This window comes from Oryza sativa, chromosome 2 (genome assembly GCF_034140825.1).
Source record: "Oryza sativa Japonica Group chromosome 2, ASM3414082v1".
Lineage (NCBI taxonomy): Eukaryota > Viridiplantae > Streptophyta > Magnoliopsida > Poales > Poaceae > Oryza > Oryza sativa.
Window position 1 is genome coordinate 33,704,131 of NC_089036.1, and position 15,390 is coordinate 33,719,520.

At 43.1% G+C, this 15,390-nt stretch overlaps 3 protein-coding genes and 1 long non-coding RNA gene across 4 annotated transcripts; 2 read left to right on the top strand and 2 right to left on the bottom strand.

Moving 5' to 3' along the window:
• The first annotated feature begins 482 nt into the window (after nt 1-482).
• LOC4330936 (protein TONSOKU) lies at nt 483-11,286 on the top strand. The gene is made up of 20 exons (XM_015769976.3): nt 483-876; nt 2,029-2,826; nt 3,975-4,151; nt 4,305-4,396; nt 4,568-4,666; nt 4,744-5,186; nt 5,293-5,330; nt 5,489-5,746; nt 6,524-6,671; nt 7,135-7,254; nt 8,030-8,130; nt 8,236-8,359; nt 8,532-8,644; nt 9,249-9,360; nt 9,474-9,578; nt 9,673-9,739; nt 9,831-9,951; nt 10,110-10,280; nt 10,367-10,484; nt 10,564-11,286. The coding sequence occupies exons 1-20, from the start codon at nt 577-579 to the stop codon at nt 11,073-11,075; spliced, it is 4,017 nt and encodes a 1,338-aa protein (XP_015625462.1). The 5' UTR covers nt 483-576; the 3' UTR covers nt 11,076-11,286.
• Nucleotides 3,957-5,492, bottom strand: LOC107280130 (uncharacterized). The gene is made up of 3 exons (XR_001543405.3): nt 5,158-5,492; nt 4,939-5,036; nt 3,957-4,687 (listed from the first exon to the last, which is right to left on the bottom strand). It is a non-coding gene; the product is annotated as an uncharacterized lncRNA (long non-coding RNA).
• A 419-nt stretch (nt 11,287-11,705) lies between the features above and the next one.
• LOC136355412 (uncharacterized) lies at nt 11,706-12,799 on the top strand. The gene is made up of 3 exons (XM_066307969.1): nt 11,706-12,167; nt 12,258-12,382; nt 12,493-12,799. The coding sequence occupies exons 1-3, from the start codon at nt 11,925-11,927 to the stop codon at nt 12,596-12,598; spliced, it is 474 nt and encodes a 157-aa protein (XP_066164066.1). The 5' UTR covers nt 11,706-11,924; the 3' UTR covers nt 12,599-12,799.
• A 59-nt stretch (nt 12,800-12,858) lies between these two features.
• LOC4330938 (probable pectinesterase/pectinesterase inhibitor 35) lies at nt 12,859-15,311 on the bottom strand. The gene is made up of 2 exons (XM_015769979.3): nt 14,156-15,311; nt 12,859-13,712 (listed from the first exon to the last, which is right to left on the bottom strand). Exons 1-2 carry the CDS (start codon nt 15,240-15,242, stop codon nt 13,033-13,035), a joined length of 1,767 nt encoding a protein of 588 aa, XP_015625465.2. The 5' UTR covers nt 15,243-15,311; the 3' UTR covers nt 12,859-13,032.
• Between the last annotated feature and the right edge of the window lie 79 nt (nt 15,312-15,390).

The following is a 15,390-nucleotide window of genomic DNA, read 5'->3' on the forward strand; positions in this document are numbered from 1 at the left end:
TATCTAATAATAATAAAAAACTAATCATTCAAAATTAAAGTTTTTTTCAAATAACGCGAAAAGTCAAATGTTGGGTATGAATAGTATAAAATTGAACTTATTTTGGGACGGTGGGAGTATAAACTAAACATTGTGTTCATTATTATCTTACTATTATTCTCCATCTGTTTCCTTCCCACAGACCCAATCAATTCTTAATTATGTGCCTAGCCCGTTACACACTTACAAAACACGAGTATTATTACTAGTCCATAAAAAAAATAGCAATATCAATATGTTCCTACGAGTGCACTTTCAAATGCTCGGTTAACCTGAAATTCAGAGGGCTTCTCTTTTGGCCCAAAATGCAAAGGCCCAAATCAGCTTGGAGCCCACGTTGTCATTTCACTGAAGGCCCACACAGAAACGCAGCCCAACAACATGGCGCGGTGCCGTGCCTTTGCCTTCCCCAATATTTTGGCGGGAGAATTCGCTTCCATTTTGCGCCCACCCGAAACCCCAAAACCCGCACGAGAAAAAAAGGAAGGGGAAAATCGGGCTGGAGCTGGAGCCCTAGCGGCGGCGGAGGCGGCGGCGATGGGGCGCGGCGGCGGGGGACGGTGGACGAAGGAGGAGGAGGAGGAGCTGAAGGCGGCGAAGCGGGGGTACCGGGAGGCGGTGGCGGAGGGGAACCGGGAGGAGGAGGCGCGGTGGGCGAACGTCATCGGCGACATCCACAAGCGGCGGGGGGAGTACGTGGAGGCGCTCCGGTGGCTGCGGATCGACTACAAGGTCTCCGTCAAGTACCTCCCCCAGCGCCACCTCCTCCCCTCCTGCCAGTCGCTCGGCGAGGTCCACCTCCGCCTCGGCAACTTCTCCGAGGCCCTCACCTACCAGGTTACCACGATCCTTCCATTTCGCATCGCACGCATATGATCAGATCACGTTTTCTGATGTCTGAGTCGTTATAGGCAGGTGTGGGTTAAGTTGTAGAATTTCCGCATTGAGTTTTTGGATTTTTTTTTGGGGTCTGCCGGCAAACGAATTGTTGCTAGTTACAACCTGCGCTATGGTTTCTACGGCGTACCTTAGCACTGACGCACCACTGTATCAGGGAATTTTGCTCATCTCAATGCCACTATGCTTTGGGCCATTTGGTGTTGCATCTGTATATGAATGATTTAGTCAAGCATTTGAATATTTAACTGAATATCAGATTAAGCTGCATACTTCGATATTATGCTTTACTTTGGCAAACTTATGGTGGACTTTTGCTTGTAGAAATGTACACAAATGGTTTGAATCATTTGCTGGACTATGCAAACATTTTATGTTATGGATTTCAGTATGGCCAGTGTTGAGATTTATAATTTATCTGCTGTTTATTTGTGTGGTATTACCAAAATGAGAAAAAAATATTTGTGAATCTTGCACTCTTTGTCTGCATGTTTGGTTAGTTGGTGATCTTAATCAATCTGGCTCAGGTTCGCCTATGGGTTTTGTCCCATATGGTTGGTTTAGTTGCATCTAATTTGCATGTAAACCTTTGAGGAGCCAACCATGTGAATCAGATTACCCTTTTATGTGAAGTGAGGGGGAATGGCTAATTGTTAGCATGTGTTGTATGCAGGGTTTCCCAAACCGCCGGGGCCGGGGTTACCGCGCGGTAATAGTGAAAAACCGTAAAATTCAAATTATTTTTTAAATTTATTTGAATTTAAGGAGGTTACCGCGGTATTTCTATTACCGTACCCCCGCAGTAAGGGCGGTAACCACGGTAACCGCGCGGTTACCGACGGTAATGTAAACCCTGGTTGTGTGTACTCAGGCCCGTTATAGACTTACCAGCACCCCTGTTCAAATATGATCATTTGGAGTAATTTGTTCACTCAACTCATGGTATTAAGTGCTGATCTCCTGTTTCATGTTGTCTGTTGGTTATTTTTCTAACACTCATCATAATGCTCTTGTTAACCCAAAGCAGCTGTATGTTTTTTCTATTACATGAATCCATATTTCTAGTTATCATTGATGTTTGATGCTTCACAGAAGAAGCACTTACAACTTGCCAAGGAGGCTGATGACCTTGTTGAGCAGCAGAGAGCTAGCACCCAGCTTGGCAGAACTTACTATGAGATCCTTCTAAGATCTGAAAATGATCACAGTGCCATTCGGAATGCCAAGAAATATTTCAAATCATCCATGAAGCTAGCAAGGGTTCTAAAGGAGAATCCATCGTCTCAGAAGTCTCTCTTCCTAAAGGAGCTTATTGATGCGTACAATAATATGGGCATGCTTGAACTGGAACTGGATAATTATGAAGAAGCTGAGAAATTACTTGTTCAGGGTCTGAAGATATGTGAGGAGGAAGAGGTACACCAGTATGACGATGCTCGCAGTAGGCTCCATCACAATCTAGGTAATGTTTATATTGAACTACGCAACTGGAATAGAGCCAAGGGCCATATTGAGAAGGACATAGAGATATGTAGAAAAATACGCCATACTCAAGGCGAGGCAAAGGGATTTATAAATCTGGGGGAGGTGCATTCCCGTGTTCAAAAGTATGAAGATGCAAAGCTTTGTTACAATAAAGCTCTTCAAATAACAAAGTGCTTGGAAGATGAGGATGCACTAATGGACCAAATCCATCAGAATATTGAAACTGTTACCAAAGCAGCCAAAGTACTTGAGGAAATGAAGACAGACGAGCAGAAACTGAAAAAGCTTGTCAGAGACACATCTAATGCTCGTGGAACATCTAAAGAGAGGAAGCTCCTCCTTGAGCAGTATGCTTGGCTGGATAATCTTATGGAGAAGGCAAGGATGATAACTGCATGGCCAAAAGTAAGTGAGGGATAACTAACTATGCGATCTTTAGCCACAAACATTAACTTTAAAGTTGGATCTATTTTCCGCTTATGATGTTATTTTATTACTGTTTTGTTAGAAAAAGAACATGATCACGTTATTCCATTAGTTAATGCATAAAGGTGACTTCCTCAGTCTTTTATTGTGGGGGATTGTTGTGTGGGTCAGAAGATAGTCTCTTGTTGCTTTGCCTGATGGAAGTATCGATGTTTTGTGAAGCTTCTTGTTGGACTTAGAACTTAATATGCATTAACTAATAACCATGTGTGTTCAGTGCTTGCATTATTGAAGTTTCAACTGTGCTGAACTTGTTTTGCACCAACTCCTTTACCAATATGAACATATGTGCTGACTACATGTAGGCTTTTGCCTGCATTTGCATTGTACTAAGTATCAACATGAAATGCTCAGTTATTATTTATTTATATTCCATCGTAGAACACAACACCGTGTTGTAATTGCACATGACTGTCTGGTTGAGTTTTACTCTACATAATTGCTTACAAGTCTTACAAATATTTCAGTAGTCATCTTGATTCCCGTGTGTCTTGTCGGACAACTGAGATTAACCATAAACTTAATTAACTATAGCATCCTAAGTGAGTCCAGCTACGATTAGTAGAATCTAATATATAAAGAAACAATAGCTCAATTTTGTAGTGCTGTCAGCTATGTTTAATGTCAGGTTGTCGGTGAAAGGAAAATGCTTTAGTAAATTATCTTATTTGGTCAGAGTTGTTTATGACAAGAATCAACATTGAATGATCAATGCAAAACTTATTACTTATGTACACTTGTACAGTATAGGCAATGAATGATCTTTACTTTCCTGTCACACCGACAGTTTGAAATTGGCCATCATTATCAGAGCTAGATAAAACTCCACAATGCAGAGTTTTGTTTGGTGTATTTTTTGGTGTTAGGTTTTGGAAAATGAATTGTTCATGTACTTCTTGAGTTCTGGGATTGAGATTATAGAACACATGAAAATGATGCGAAATTATCAAAATTAAAAAAAGATCAGGTCGAATATGAATATGCATACCCCCGAAATAGACAAAGCACTAAGGTGTGATTGAAGAAGAACACATGTCTCATTCTCATGTAATCTATTCGTTTCCCAGCTGAAGGAATTTTCGAAAGGACAAAAGAGGGTAGCAAATGAACTCCATGACAAGGAAAAACAGAGCAACTCTCTTTTGGTCATAGGAGAATCTTACCAAAAGCTTAGAAACTTCAGCAAAGCTCGTAAATGGTGCATGAAAAGCTGGAATATGTATCGATCGATCGGAAACTTGGAGGTGAGATTACATGTCCTTAAATTCATGGACATGATGCCATGCGGCATGCTTGCTAGTTGCTACCTAGTAATAAGACTACTTTCCTCCTTGCACTCATTTACTTGGAGCTTCCAGTTTTTGAATCTTTCTCACCTTGGATATGTGCAACTTTAGGGTCAAGCATTAGCAAAAGTGAACATTGGGAATGTTCTTGATTCTTGTGGTGACTGGGCTGGTGCGTTGCAAGCTTATGAAGAAGCATACAGGCAATGTCTCTATGCCATGCTCTTGTAATTCCATATCAATATTGTCCTTTGCCTGCATTCGTGTGATCTATCTGATAATAGTTCCAGACTTCTACTGAGTGTATACAACTTGCCATTGGGGCGTTTTAATGCCACTTTTGGATTCTGATACTTGCTTTTAATGGTATTCAGAATTTCTGTGGAAGGTGGTCTTTCAAATGTGCAACTAGATGCCCTTGAAAACATGCATTACAGTCACATGGTCAGATTTGATAACATTGAAGAAGCGAAGTAAGCCACTGAGCACATACTCTGCACAAAGAAAGTACTTATTAAAACCTGTTCTAAAATATATTCTATAACTTCAGGAAACTGCAGCAAGAAATAGACAGCCTGAAGAGAATGTCTGATCAACATGAAGCAAGGGATACAGTTAGTGACTATTGCTCAGAAACTGAAAGTGAAGATGGCAATGTATCTGATAATATCCTCAATACAGAGGACAATGATGGGAATATTGCAAATAATATTTCTGAGGAATTTGATGATGATGTTGTTCTTGCCTCACTTGTTCATAAAAGTAAGTCATCTAAGACCAAAGCATCTAAGATACATAGTAGTCCGAAGAATGTTGATGAGTCATGTGACATGGATGGGAGCCCTGAAGAAGTTGTAAGTAAATCATTTAGCAACCATTCTGGTAGAAAGCGTGTTCGAGTTGTCATATCAGATGATGAAGCTGAAGAAGCTCCTGAAATTGATCAGTCAAAAAGAACACTTACTGGTCGAGCAGATAGTCTGTCTACCTCAGGTACATGCCTCTTGACTTATGAGCACACCATACTTTCAGTAGTTGCTGTTGGAGCACAAAATATTTTTCTTCTAATTGTGCGATACATTTTTTCTGTGTCCAACAGAGCGAATTGCAAATGCAGCAAACAGAAACAGAAATCAGGTTATACAATACTTAATCCCTTAAAACTTTGTTATTGGAAGGAATTTAATATATGCATTATTTGCATTACATCAATTATTCTCATTGGTTCCATTAGATGTTGACAAGAACTTACTGTTACAAAACACTGGAAACTGATAATCAGTGTTCATCTGCAGCATACCTCTCATCCCATTGAGACCAAAGAAGTAGACAGTGTTTGCACTCCCTGCCCTGCTGAGGAAAGTATATGTTCATTCAAATCTGGTAGTCCTGTTTGTCATGGTAATGATGGCCCAGATTTAGGAGCTTCTAGCATAGGAAAGTTATCTGTGTCCAAACCAGCAGCGAGTGGTTCCAAGGTTGGTACACATGCATCAAACAGTCGGCCCCAATGTCAAAATGCTGTTGGTCTTCAATCCTCAGATGCTGATCATGTAAGTTTTCTTTCAATCCTGTCTTCCCATGCTCATGAAAAGCAGGCACCAACTGTTCTTTCCCATTGCTTTTGTTCCTACTAAAACACTCCTTTAGAGAATCCATTATGAATTCCTTGGCTGTTAACTTTAAATGTTCATGAAGATGCCAAAAATACATTACAAGAGATGAATATGTTAACTGAACATTTTCCGTTCTGATAACTAATATTAATTTTCGGAAGGCATATTTCTTTTTGGTTGTGACATGGACCAGAGGTTTGGATCAAATAAACCTTAGGATAAGCTACCGTATGTGTAGCTCAAGCTCACTAACAAATACCAGCAAAGAAATCAGCCGCTGGTGGATCATTGGCATGTGGACCTACCTTCAAAAGATACTGCTACTACCGTCTATGTGTATCACTTTTCTACCATTTTGGATGGACCCCACATGTCAACCTCTATCAAGTTATTTTGGAATTAGCTTCATACAATGCTCATATCATATTTGAGTCAAGTAGTCAACCTAGGATTAATGTTCCGTCAGTAAACAGCGAGACGAATTTATTAAGCCTAATTAATCTGTCATTAGCAAATGTTTACTGTAGCACCACATTGTCAAATCAAGAAGCAGTTAGGCTTAAAAGATTCGTCTCGCAAATTAGTCACCTAAATGTTCCCTTTCTCTCAATATTGAAGTTACGTTTCAAATGATTTATCCATGGTTCTAGTCACGTTATCATTGATTATGACAGTTATTCCAGTGATTGAAATATGATTGATCCTAATGTGCAGAAGTTCTGGGTGTTCAAAATTGGTGAACTTTTGGTTTACTTGGATGCAAATGCATGTACATGTGAGGGTGCCTTTAGCATTGAGTGTCTTAAAGTTGAAGTGGCATGCGTGTACTATCTTCAGATTCCTGATGAGAAGAGGTCCAAAGGTTTGTCTCCTTAGTTTCAGTAAATTACATGGTGTGTCCATTTAATAACTGTGAACTATCATTAGAATTGGGATCAAATTCGCAATTCAGTGATTTCGCTGTTGCTGTTCTCATCAGTGAAATAGAACATAGTTTCTTCATTTTAATTTAAATTGTGGTAGGTGGAGGGTTGTAAAACTTATTTAAAGCTGTTTCCATGTCATTATAATTACTGTGCAGTCTTAATTGTTGAAAGAATGTAGAATGCCAATAGTGTGTCATTGCCTTTTTCCATTAACTCTTATGAGTTATGTTTATGGGTTTACTCCATGATTACTTCAGCTATGTCTATAAATAATGCATGCCTAGTGTGATGCAGGAGACAGTTGTGCTGGCTTAGTTTCTACGTTACTTGCAGTTTCATATTATTCGGGAACTACTTTTTTCTTTTCTGTTGGAACTGACATTAATCTTGCTTTGCTAGGTTTGTTGCCTATTATTGGGGAACTCAAGTGTTGTGGGAAGGTACTAGATGACACGGACTCACGAGATTATATTGATCAACTTGCCTCTGAACAGAAGTGCATTGATGTTGTTATTGATGGTATGGTTGCCCTGTAGTCATCTGTGTTGATAAAACTGCTATTATTGCATCAATGCTATTATTGGTAATCACTCTGATTTTTCCTTCTTTATTGATGACATGTAATATGCTGTTATGCATTGAAGGACATCAAGTCATTGATTGAACTGAGTACAGTACAATATCAGTGTGGTTTGTTCTTCATGCTACTAACCCACTACAGTGGGTTTCATTTTTTTAAGGAAGACACAAAAGATTTGTGTATAATTGCATTAAGGAGAAAAGTTACTGCATTGGGATTCAGAAGAGATTGCCCAATAAACAGAATAGCAGAAATCTCTGGCAAACTACTGTTTATCTTAACTTCAGAATCCTTCCTATCCTATCATTACATAAAATGATTATTACTAGTAAAAAAGGGATCAATCATGCTGGTTTACTGTCTTTATTAAATACTAGTATAATATTAATAGCTAATTTTAGCATCAAATCTTCAAAACAAGCTCCTCATATGAACTCACTAATTGAGGCTTTCAACTTCTCTGCTCAAAATCAAGTATTAGAGTTGTTACTGCTTTTTTTTTTTGCATTATATATGTGTTTTTAAATGCTGATGGTGTGCATATGTTTATTGCATGGTGATACCATTTTAGGTCCGTATATGGACTAAACTCCATATATAGGTGCTTGGTTTCATGGGTAAACTCTCTGTTGCATTCCAATGCGTCGCACTGAAGTGTAATGTACATATTTCCTATAGTTATACCTCATCTAATATACCATGTTTATAATGAAGATTGGGTGCCAAAGCGGCTGATGAAATTGTATGTTGATTTCTGCACAAAGTTATCAGAAGCGCCAAATAAGAAGCTCTTAAAGAAATTATATAATCTTGAAGTAAGTTTGTTAGATTTGTATCATTCATATTTGATTGACAATATTATAAAGTGGCTTATTATTTTTGAAGAGTCAAAGTGTTCATGCCTTTCTATTTTTTGACAGGTCTCCGAAGACGAGGTTATTGTGTCTGATTGTGGACTCCAAGACCTGTCGATCACACCTTTTCTTGATGCTCTAAGATTACATAAAACAATAGCTGTGTTGGATCTTTCCCATAATATGCTAGGTATGCTTTTTCCAATATATCTCTTTCTTTTCCTAGTTTGTCTTATCTTATGTAATCTACGCACCAATGATTTGGTGGCATCGCAGAAAGCCAGTTCAAGCTAAATGTGTGTGTACCATATTAATTCCTCTATGCTTTTACAATGACTAAAGTTTATGTTCACGAACTGCAGGAAACCAAACAATTGAGAGGCTTCAACAAATATTTTCTTCATCAAGCCAAACATATGGTGGCTTGACACTGGATTTACATTGTAATCGATTTGGTCCAACTGCTTTATTTCAGGTCTTTTTACTATCCCTAAACTTGTTTATCAAAGTGAAACTACAAGTTATTTCTGCTTTTGAAAGCTCAAAAAAATTGAACATTAAAATGGACTGGATCCTCTTCTACAATAAAAAGGAAAACTTGACTCTTGGGGAGAGATGTCCCATAATGCTTTTAACAAGGCCGAGAAAGGCCCGAACGACACGCAGTCCTTACGTCTACTAGTGTTCCTGGAAGAATTTCAGCCGAAAACCAATTTAACTTGTGATATCTCTCTTTAGTCTTACTGTGTGAGAAATTTAGATCACTAGAAGCTATACTCTATTACTTACTTTAGAGTTTAGACTCAACGGGAATGTGCTATAACAAGTGCTGGTTGATTTTCTGCATTGAGATTGGATGTCCCTCTTAGTCGCAAATCTCAATGATCCTGTTAAAACTAACTGAAACCATTTGGATGGTTCTAATTCCATACTCTGATGAAACTGGAGGGTTGACCCTTTACCAGAACAAATTATTCTATCGTTGCCTATCGGACCAAAATAAGCTGTCTTGCTTTCAGGCACACGTTCATTTTAGGAACAGAATTCTGAAATCATTTACTCCTTATTTACTGATACAGATATGTGAGTGCGCTGTTATGACTAATCGATTGGAAGTACTTAATCTGTCTGGGAATCGCCTCACAGATGCATGCGGTTCTTACCTTTTCACAATCCTACAGAAGTGCAAAGGTAGGTACTGTTTATGGCATTTTCTGTGTTTTTGCCAGCCATATTTTTCTTTAATGGCACCAACCTTTAATTTCCTCTTATAGAATGTGTGCTCTGTTTACATATCGTAACAGCACTGTACAGCTTGAATGTCGAGCAATGTTCTATCACATCAAGAACAGTTCAGAAGATGGCAGATGCACTGCATGAAGGGTCTGCCCTTTCACATCTCTCCTTAGGTACTTTTATTACTCCTGCTCTGCATAGTTAAAAACTATCAGATATGTTTCATGTACAGCATTCTTATGTTTCAAACTTTCATATTTTTGACAGGAAACAACAATCCAATTTCTGGAAATACAATGCTTAGCCTTCTCTCCAAACTTGCCTCTCTGAAAAGGTTCGCAAACATTTGTTCAATCATTGTTGATACCTATTAGGAATAGATGTGCAGTGAAATAATGGATGAGCCATATATCTCATCACTGCAGGTTTTCAGAACTAAGCCTGACTGGTATAAAACTGAGTAAGTTAATGGTTGATAAGCTGTGTGTACTTGCACAATCCTCATGCTTATCAGGATTTCTGCTAGGTGGAACTTACATTGGATCAGTGAGTCTGCTTCCCACGCATTTTTTTTAGAAAATGGATTAAAATCCGGCCTCTACATCCACAATGGATGTACACAGCCCTGCTTCCCACGCATGGTTAGTATTTTCAGATTATACAAATAACATTCTTCTTATCTGTGAAGATTTTTTTTTTTGTAGGGAGGGGCAACTAAGCTTACTGAGGCACTCTCTTGTGCATCACAAGAATTGCTGAGATTGGATTTATCAAACTGTGGGCTTACAACTCCTGATTTCTCGCAACTCTGTACAAATCTTTCTCAAATTAATATCGTTGACTTGAACCTTGGAGGCAATTCTTTTACCCTAGAGGTTTCCTTCCTATTCTCGAATGCCTTGATACACTTATACATATTCTGGTAAACTTGGTCGACTAAATTATGCTGTATACGGCGCAGGAATGTGATGCTATTAGGGCATTGCTTTCGAATCCCCAATGCAGTCTCAGATCTCTCACCCTTGATAGATGCAATCTTGGGCTTGCTGGCACCGTGGGCATTATTCAAGCACTAGCAGGTGAGGAACAACTACTACATAAAAACCAACAAGTATGGAAGCTTATGCATCAACCTCAATAGTCTCCTGCTACTTTCAGGAAATGACCAATTGGAGGAACTACGCGTTGCTGAGAACACAAACCTGGCACTACAGAGAACATTGCAGTACGATGAAGACGCGCAGGATGTATCACCAGGTACTGACCAAAACCAACGTACCAATGCTGAAGCGAACGATCACATAGACCCTGATAAGATGGAGGTGCCGGATAGCGAAGACGAAGAGGCAGTCCACGAGGACACCCGTGCAGCGACCGGCCCAGACGGGAGCTGTGCAAGTTCATGCCAGAGAAACTCCTCTTCTGGCTGTCATGCCATCCAAGAACTCGCTGATGCCATCATTTCTGCAAAGCAACTGAAGGTGCTCGATCTCAGTCGGAACGGGTTGTCGGAAGAGGATATCCAGTCACTGTATTCTGCTTGGGCTTCTGGCCCTAGAGGTGATGGAATGGCTCGGAAACATGTAGCCAAGGAGGTGGTGCATTTTGCAGTGGATGGGATGAATTGCTGCGGCCTGAAGCCCTGCTGCAGAAGAGACTTGCAGATGTAGTAAACCTGGTCGACCTCCCCAAGCACCAGGTTAGAGTTGCTCTCTGGAAATATTATTATTACCACAGTAAATTAACTAGGGTTCGTCAGTGTAATTCCGGGGCTCTGTCCAAACAGAGATGAATTAATGGGAACTTGTGTTTCATCAGAGGTGTAAATAGCGGCCGATTTTCGGGTGTAAATAAAATTATGGTACTCCTATTTGCTTATTACTATTATCTTTCATCTCTGTTTAAAGCCACATGCAATTTTATAAATATAAAATATAACAATGTTATTAGTGTTTTCAATAACCACATGATGAAGCCAACTTCATTACTGCGTAAAATGCCTCAGTCGTACACTATTTGGTGATCAAAATAAATCGACTACTAGTATTTGTTTTGTGTACCACATCACCAGATAAGGATTTGTCGGTTCTCCAAATAGGATAGTGATATTATTAAAAACTATGAAGATAATGTCCACGATGGGACAGCTGGTCCCACGGCCCAAAAGGATACAAGATAAGCCGAAACATTACTTTCTACTCTAACAAAAGAACAATGCTAAATGAACACTACAATGTTTGTGCCGAGTTGTTAACACCATAATATGCCATGCCAATCTTTGAACCCCTTTTTTGCTATTCTTAGTTTTCACCAGAAAAAGGAACCTTATAATCATGTTACACAATGTCCACTAGACAGGATTCACAATGCAATAAAGTGACCACAAATCTTCAATTTGTTAGCATCACTTGTGGATATAGCAACATTGCATATAAAAATTGCCATCTTGCTCAGCATCAGCAAACAGACCAATAGAAATCCCCAATAATACACGCTAGGCACCAAGAAGTCAAAATCCAATGGATCCATCATTGAAAAGCTTGCCCTCTATGCAACTAGTTCACCACCCTTCTCCTTCCCAAACTAGCAAGGCCATGAACCAAATGGCGGCAATGAGCTCTTGCCATCACCTTTCTTCCTCCATTTCCACCCCAAGATTTGGCACAAGGAAGGCAACCATGGCCAAGTTCGTCAGAGCTCCAGTGCACAGCTGCAGCTGCAGCAATGCTCACCTCTCCCAAACTGCAGCACCTGCCAAGATGGTAAGTACAGCCAACTTAATTAGCTGATGCAACTGTTGCTAAATGGTTCATGGTTTTTACACAAGATTATGCTGTGCTGTGATTGTTCAGGTATTTGAAGACCAGGTGAGAGGAGTGGTATGTTACAGAGATGATAAGGGGAATATGATCTGCGAAGGGTACGATGAAGGGCCTAGGCTTGGCATGCGGCTGCCGGAGAAGGCCTGCTTCCCATGGTGCTGGCAAACACTTTGCTTGATTTACCATTTATTTCAGAAAAAAAGATTGATATCGTACTAGAGTTTCTGATCAAACTTACTATTGTGCTGTCAATTCTGTGATGCAGGCCTATGGGGGTTCAAGTCACCGATTTCATCGAGCTGTCGACGCTTCGAGTTTTCGAAGACGTCGATTCTCTGCAGCCCAGGAAAGATCAGAAGGGGAAGCTCTGAAATAAGGTTTCTGAAATTCAGACATACAAGGCCTAAGAATTGCTACATGAATAAGCTGAAACTCTATCCATTTTCATATATACTCATTATCATTTCTTGCTGATAAATGAGTTTTAGTATTGTTCGTCTCAATTATCAACTGGATCCTTCTGTATTCCTTCAGCACAATGCTAGAACATCGAGTTTCTGTGATTGTTTCAATTTGGTGTAGAATCCTTTATACATAAAGAACCATTCCAATTAACCTCAACACATCCAGAAACATTGTAATCTGAAACATGCATAACATCAAGTAGAACACATAAAAATACCGGAGCAAATAAAAATTACTAGTTAACAACATGCAATTTAGCTCCAAGTTAATTAATCAGGTGATACAGAGAACAGAACACAACACCATCTTCATTTTTTTCTTTTTCGCTACTAGTACGCCACTACAGACCTGAAGTGTAGGTAACTCCAGTGGCAGGTAGCCACGCATCCCCAACGATAAAGTTTGCCACGGTGAACCTCGTGGCGTCCGACGTGGACATCGACGTGTGCACGCCGCTCCACGTCACCCGCCGACGTGTCCCCGCGCCAGGCCCGGTGTTGCCGTACTCGCCATAGTAGAGCGTGCTGAGCCCGAACTGGCCCGACCACTCGAGCCACCCGGCCGGTGCGATCGAACGGTCCAGGAACGTCCCCATCACGACCGTCCGTGAGTACCTCCGCCACGGACGGCCCAGATACACCGGCGTGCCGCCGAGGTCCGGCGCGCCGGTGATCCGGCACCGATGGATAGAGATGCCGGTGTTCTGGTTCGGGTCGGACCGGCCCTGGGCCGTGACGGTGTCCTCCTGGCCCGGGCTGGGCCGCCGGGCCCGGATCTCGCAGCCCTGGATGACCGCCGCGGCGTTGCCGAAGATGAAGTCCACCGTGCCGGAGATGTCGTCGGCGGCGTAGAACTGCCGGTTGGAGTGCACGTAGAGCGTGTCCTGGTACGCCTCAATGCCGCAATTGTACACGACAGAGAGGTCGCCGCCGACGCGCAGCGCCACCGCCTGGCCCTTCCCCGGCCCGGCACTGTTCACGATCGTCAGGCCCTTGGCTATAAACCCCGACCCCATTGCAGCTGCACAAATAATCACCAATTCACTATTGTTATAATTCAGTTAATTGATTATATCCATTTCTACTACTCTACTAGTACAAAATGAGATATTTCTGCTTGTGAAATTTGATCATGGGAGTGTAGTGTACAGCACACACCGGCAAAAAAAAAAAAAGAAAAAAAAAGAGAAAAGGTGATGGCAATTGGCAAGTGCAACATCGCTGTCGTTAGCATTTGGACGGTTGAGGATTAATTTCGACGAGATTGGCGATCATTAAAGGCTATAAAAAGTGTGCGCATCTAACGACTAGATCGATCGAACTATTAACTGTCATGCATGCATGGGCATCTCTGCATGCATGGAATGGAAGATATCTGGACACCACGCACGTACGTACGTACGACGATCCATATCGTCCATGGTGGCGCGTCGTGTCGACGTGAGTAGTGGGAAGGGTACGCACCGACGGTGGCGGAGGCGTAGGTGGTGTAGCCGCCGGCGACGCTCCGGTGGCCGGAGATGACCGTCTTCCCCTTGCCGTCGCCGAGCAGCATCACGTCCTTCTGCTTGCTCGTGATGCTCACGCTCTCCTCGTACCTCCCAGCCTTCACGTAGATCACCTTTCGGCTCCGTCCGCCGCCGCCGCCGCCGCTCGCCGTGGGGTGGTGCGCCGGCGGCGGCGGCGCGGTCACGGCGGCGATCGCGTCGCTGATGCTCGTGTGCGTCCCGCTGCCGTCGAGGGCCACCACGGCGTCCGGCGCGATGGTGCTCGCCGGGGATGAGAGGAGGTGCCTGTCGTGCTTGGTGACCCAGGATGGGAACGCGGCGCGGCTCGGCGGCGCCGGCGAGGAGCTCCCGCTGCCGCCATTGTTGAGCTTGGCGTGGAGAGCCAGCGCCGTGCCGATGAACTGCTCGAGCGCGGCGACCCGGGCGCGTACGGCGGAGCGCGCCGCGGGGTCGGGAACGGCGGCGAGGCTGTCGCCGCACGTGCCCTGGTTCGTCAGCGCGGCGCTGAGCCACGTCGTCACGCCGGCCGCGTCCGCGGCGCGCGCGGCGAGCGCGTCGTGGAGCTGGTCGAGGCTGATGTCGAGCAGCTCGGCGCAGTCGTCCATGCCGCTCGGCGCCACGCGTGGCCTCGACGACGACGCCGACAGGTTGCGCGCCAGCGCGCGCGCCGACTCGGCGCGGGTCATCGCGAACTGCACCGACGCCGCGAACGGGTCGTTGGCCGCGCCCCGCGCCGCCGCCGACGAGAGCGCCGTCTCGCACGCGCTCGGGTACGGCGTCGCCATGCAGATGGCCGTGACGTTCACGCTCGACGCCGCCGCCGCCGCCGAGGCGGCAATCCTCGGGACGACGGCCACATTGTCCTTCGCCGCCGCCGTGTCGCCGTGGTTGGCAGCGACAGCCGCCACCGGTGTCGCTAGAGCTAGCGCCATTGCAATGGCATTGCACCATGCAAGGACGGCCACTCTCCTCCTCCTCCCAAGCGTTTCCATGTCCTTAGCTTGATGCGTGTGTAGATGCATGGGTGCAATGTACAAGCACATCACCAATGGCTTTATAGAGTATAAGTACACAAATGTGGCCTTGCTAGTGGCGTCAATAATGCATTAGACGCGAATATTGGAGAATGACCTAATATTAAATAATTAGAATGGGTGAGGCTTCGAACCCAAATCGTCTAACCCACCACCT

What these genes read in the sequence shown, in the direction of transcription:
- LOC4330938 (XM_015769979.3), bottom strand. Translation starts at nt 15,242, where the DNA reads ATGTGCTTGTACATTGCACCCATGCATCTACACACGCATCAAGCTAAG. An exon ending in CTACGCCTCCGCCACCGTCG is followed by an intron (nt 13,713 to 14,155) that starts GTGCGTACCCTT and finishes TTATTTGTGCAG; the next exon opens with CTGCAATGGGGTCGGGGTTT.
- LOC136355412 (XM_066307969.1), top strand. Translation starts at nt 11,925, where the DNA reads ATGGATCCATCATTGAAAAGCTTGCCCTCTATGCAACTAGTTCACCAC. An exon ending in CTGCAGCACCTGCCAAGATG is followed by an intron (nt 12,168 to 12,257) that starts GTAAGTACAGCC and finishes GTGATTGTTCAG; the next exon opens with GTATTTGAAGACCAGGTGAG. An exon ending in GAGAAGGCCTGCTTCCCATG is followed by an intron (nt 12,383 to 12,492) that starts GTGCTGGCAAAC and finishes TCTGTGATGCAG; the next exon opens with GCCTATGGGGGTTCAAGTCA.
- LOC4330936 (XM_015769976.3), top strand. Translation starts at nt 577, where the DNA reads ATGGGGCGCGGCGGCGGGGGACGGTGGACGAAGGAGGAGGAGGAGGAG. An exon ending in AATCCTACAGAAGTGCAAAG is followed by an intron (nt 9,361 to 9,473) that starts GTAGGTACTGTT and finishes ATATCGTAACAG; the next exon opens with CACTGTACAGCTTGAATGTC. An exon ending in CCTTTCACATCTCTCCTTAG is followed by an intron (nt 9,579 to 9,672) that starts GTACTTTTATTA and finishes TATTTTTGACAG; the next exon opens with GAAACAACAATCCAATTTCT.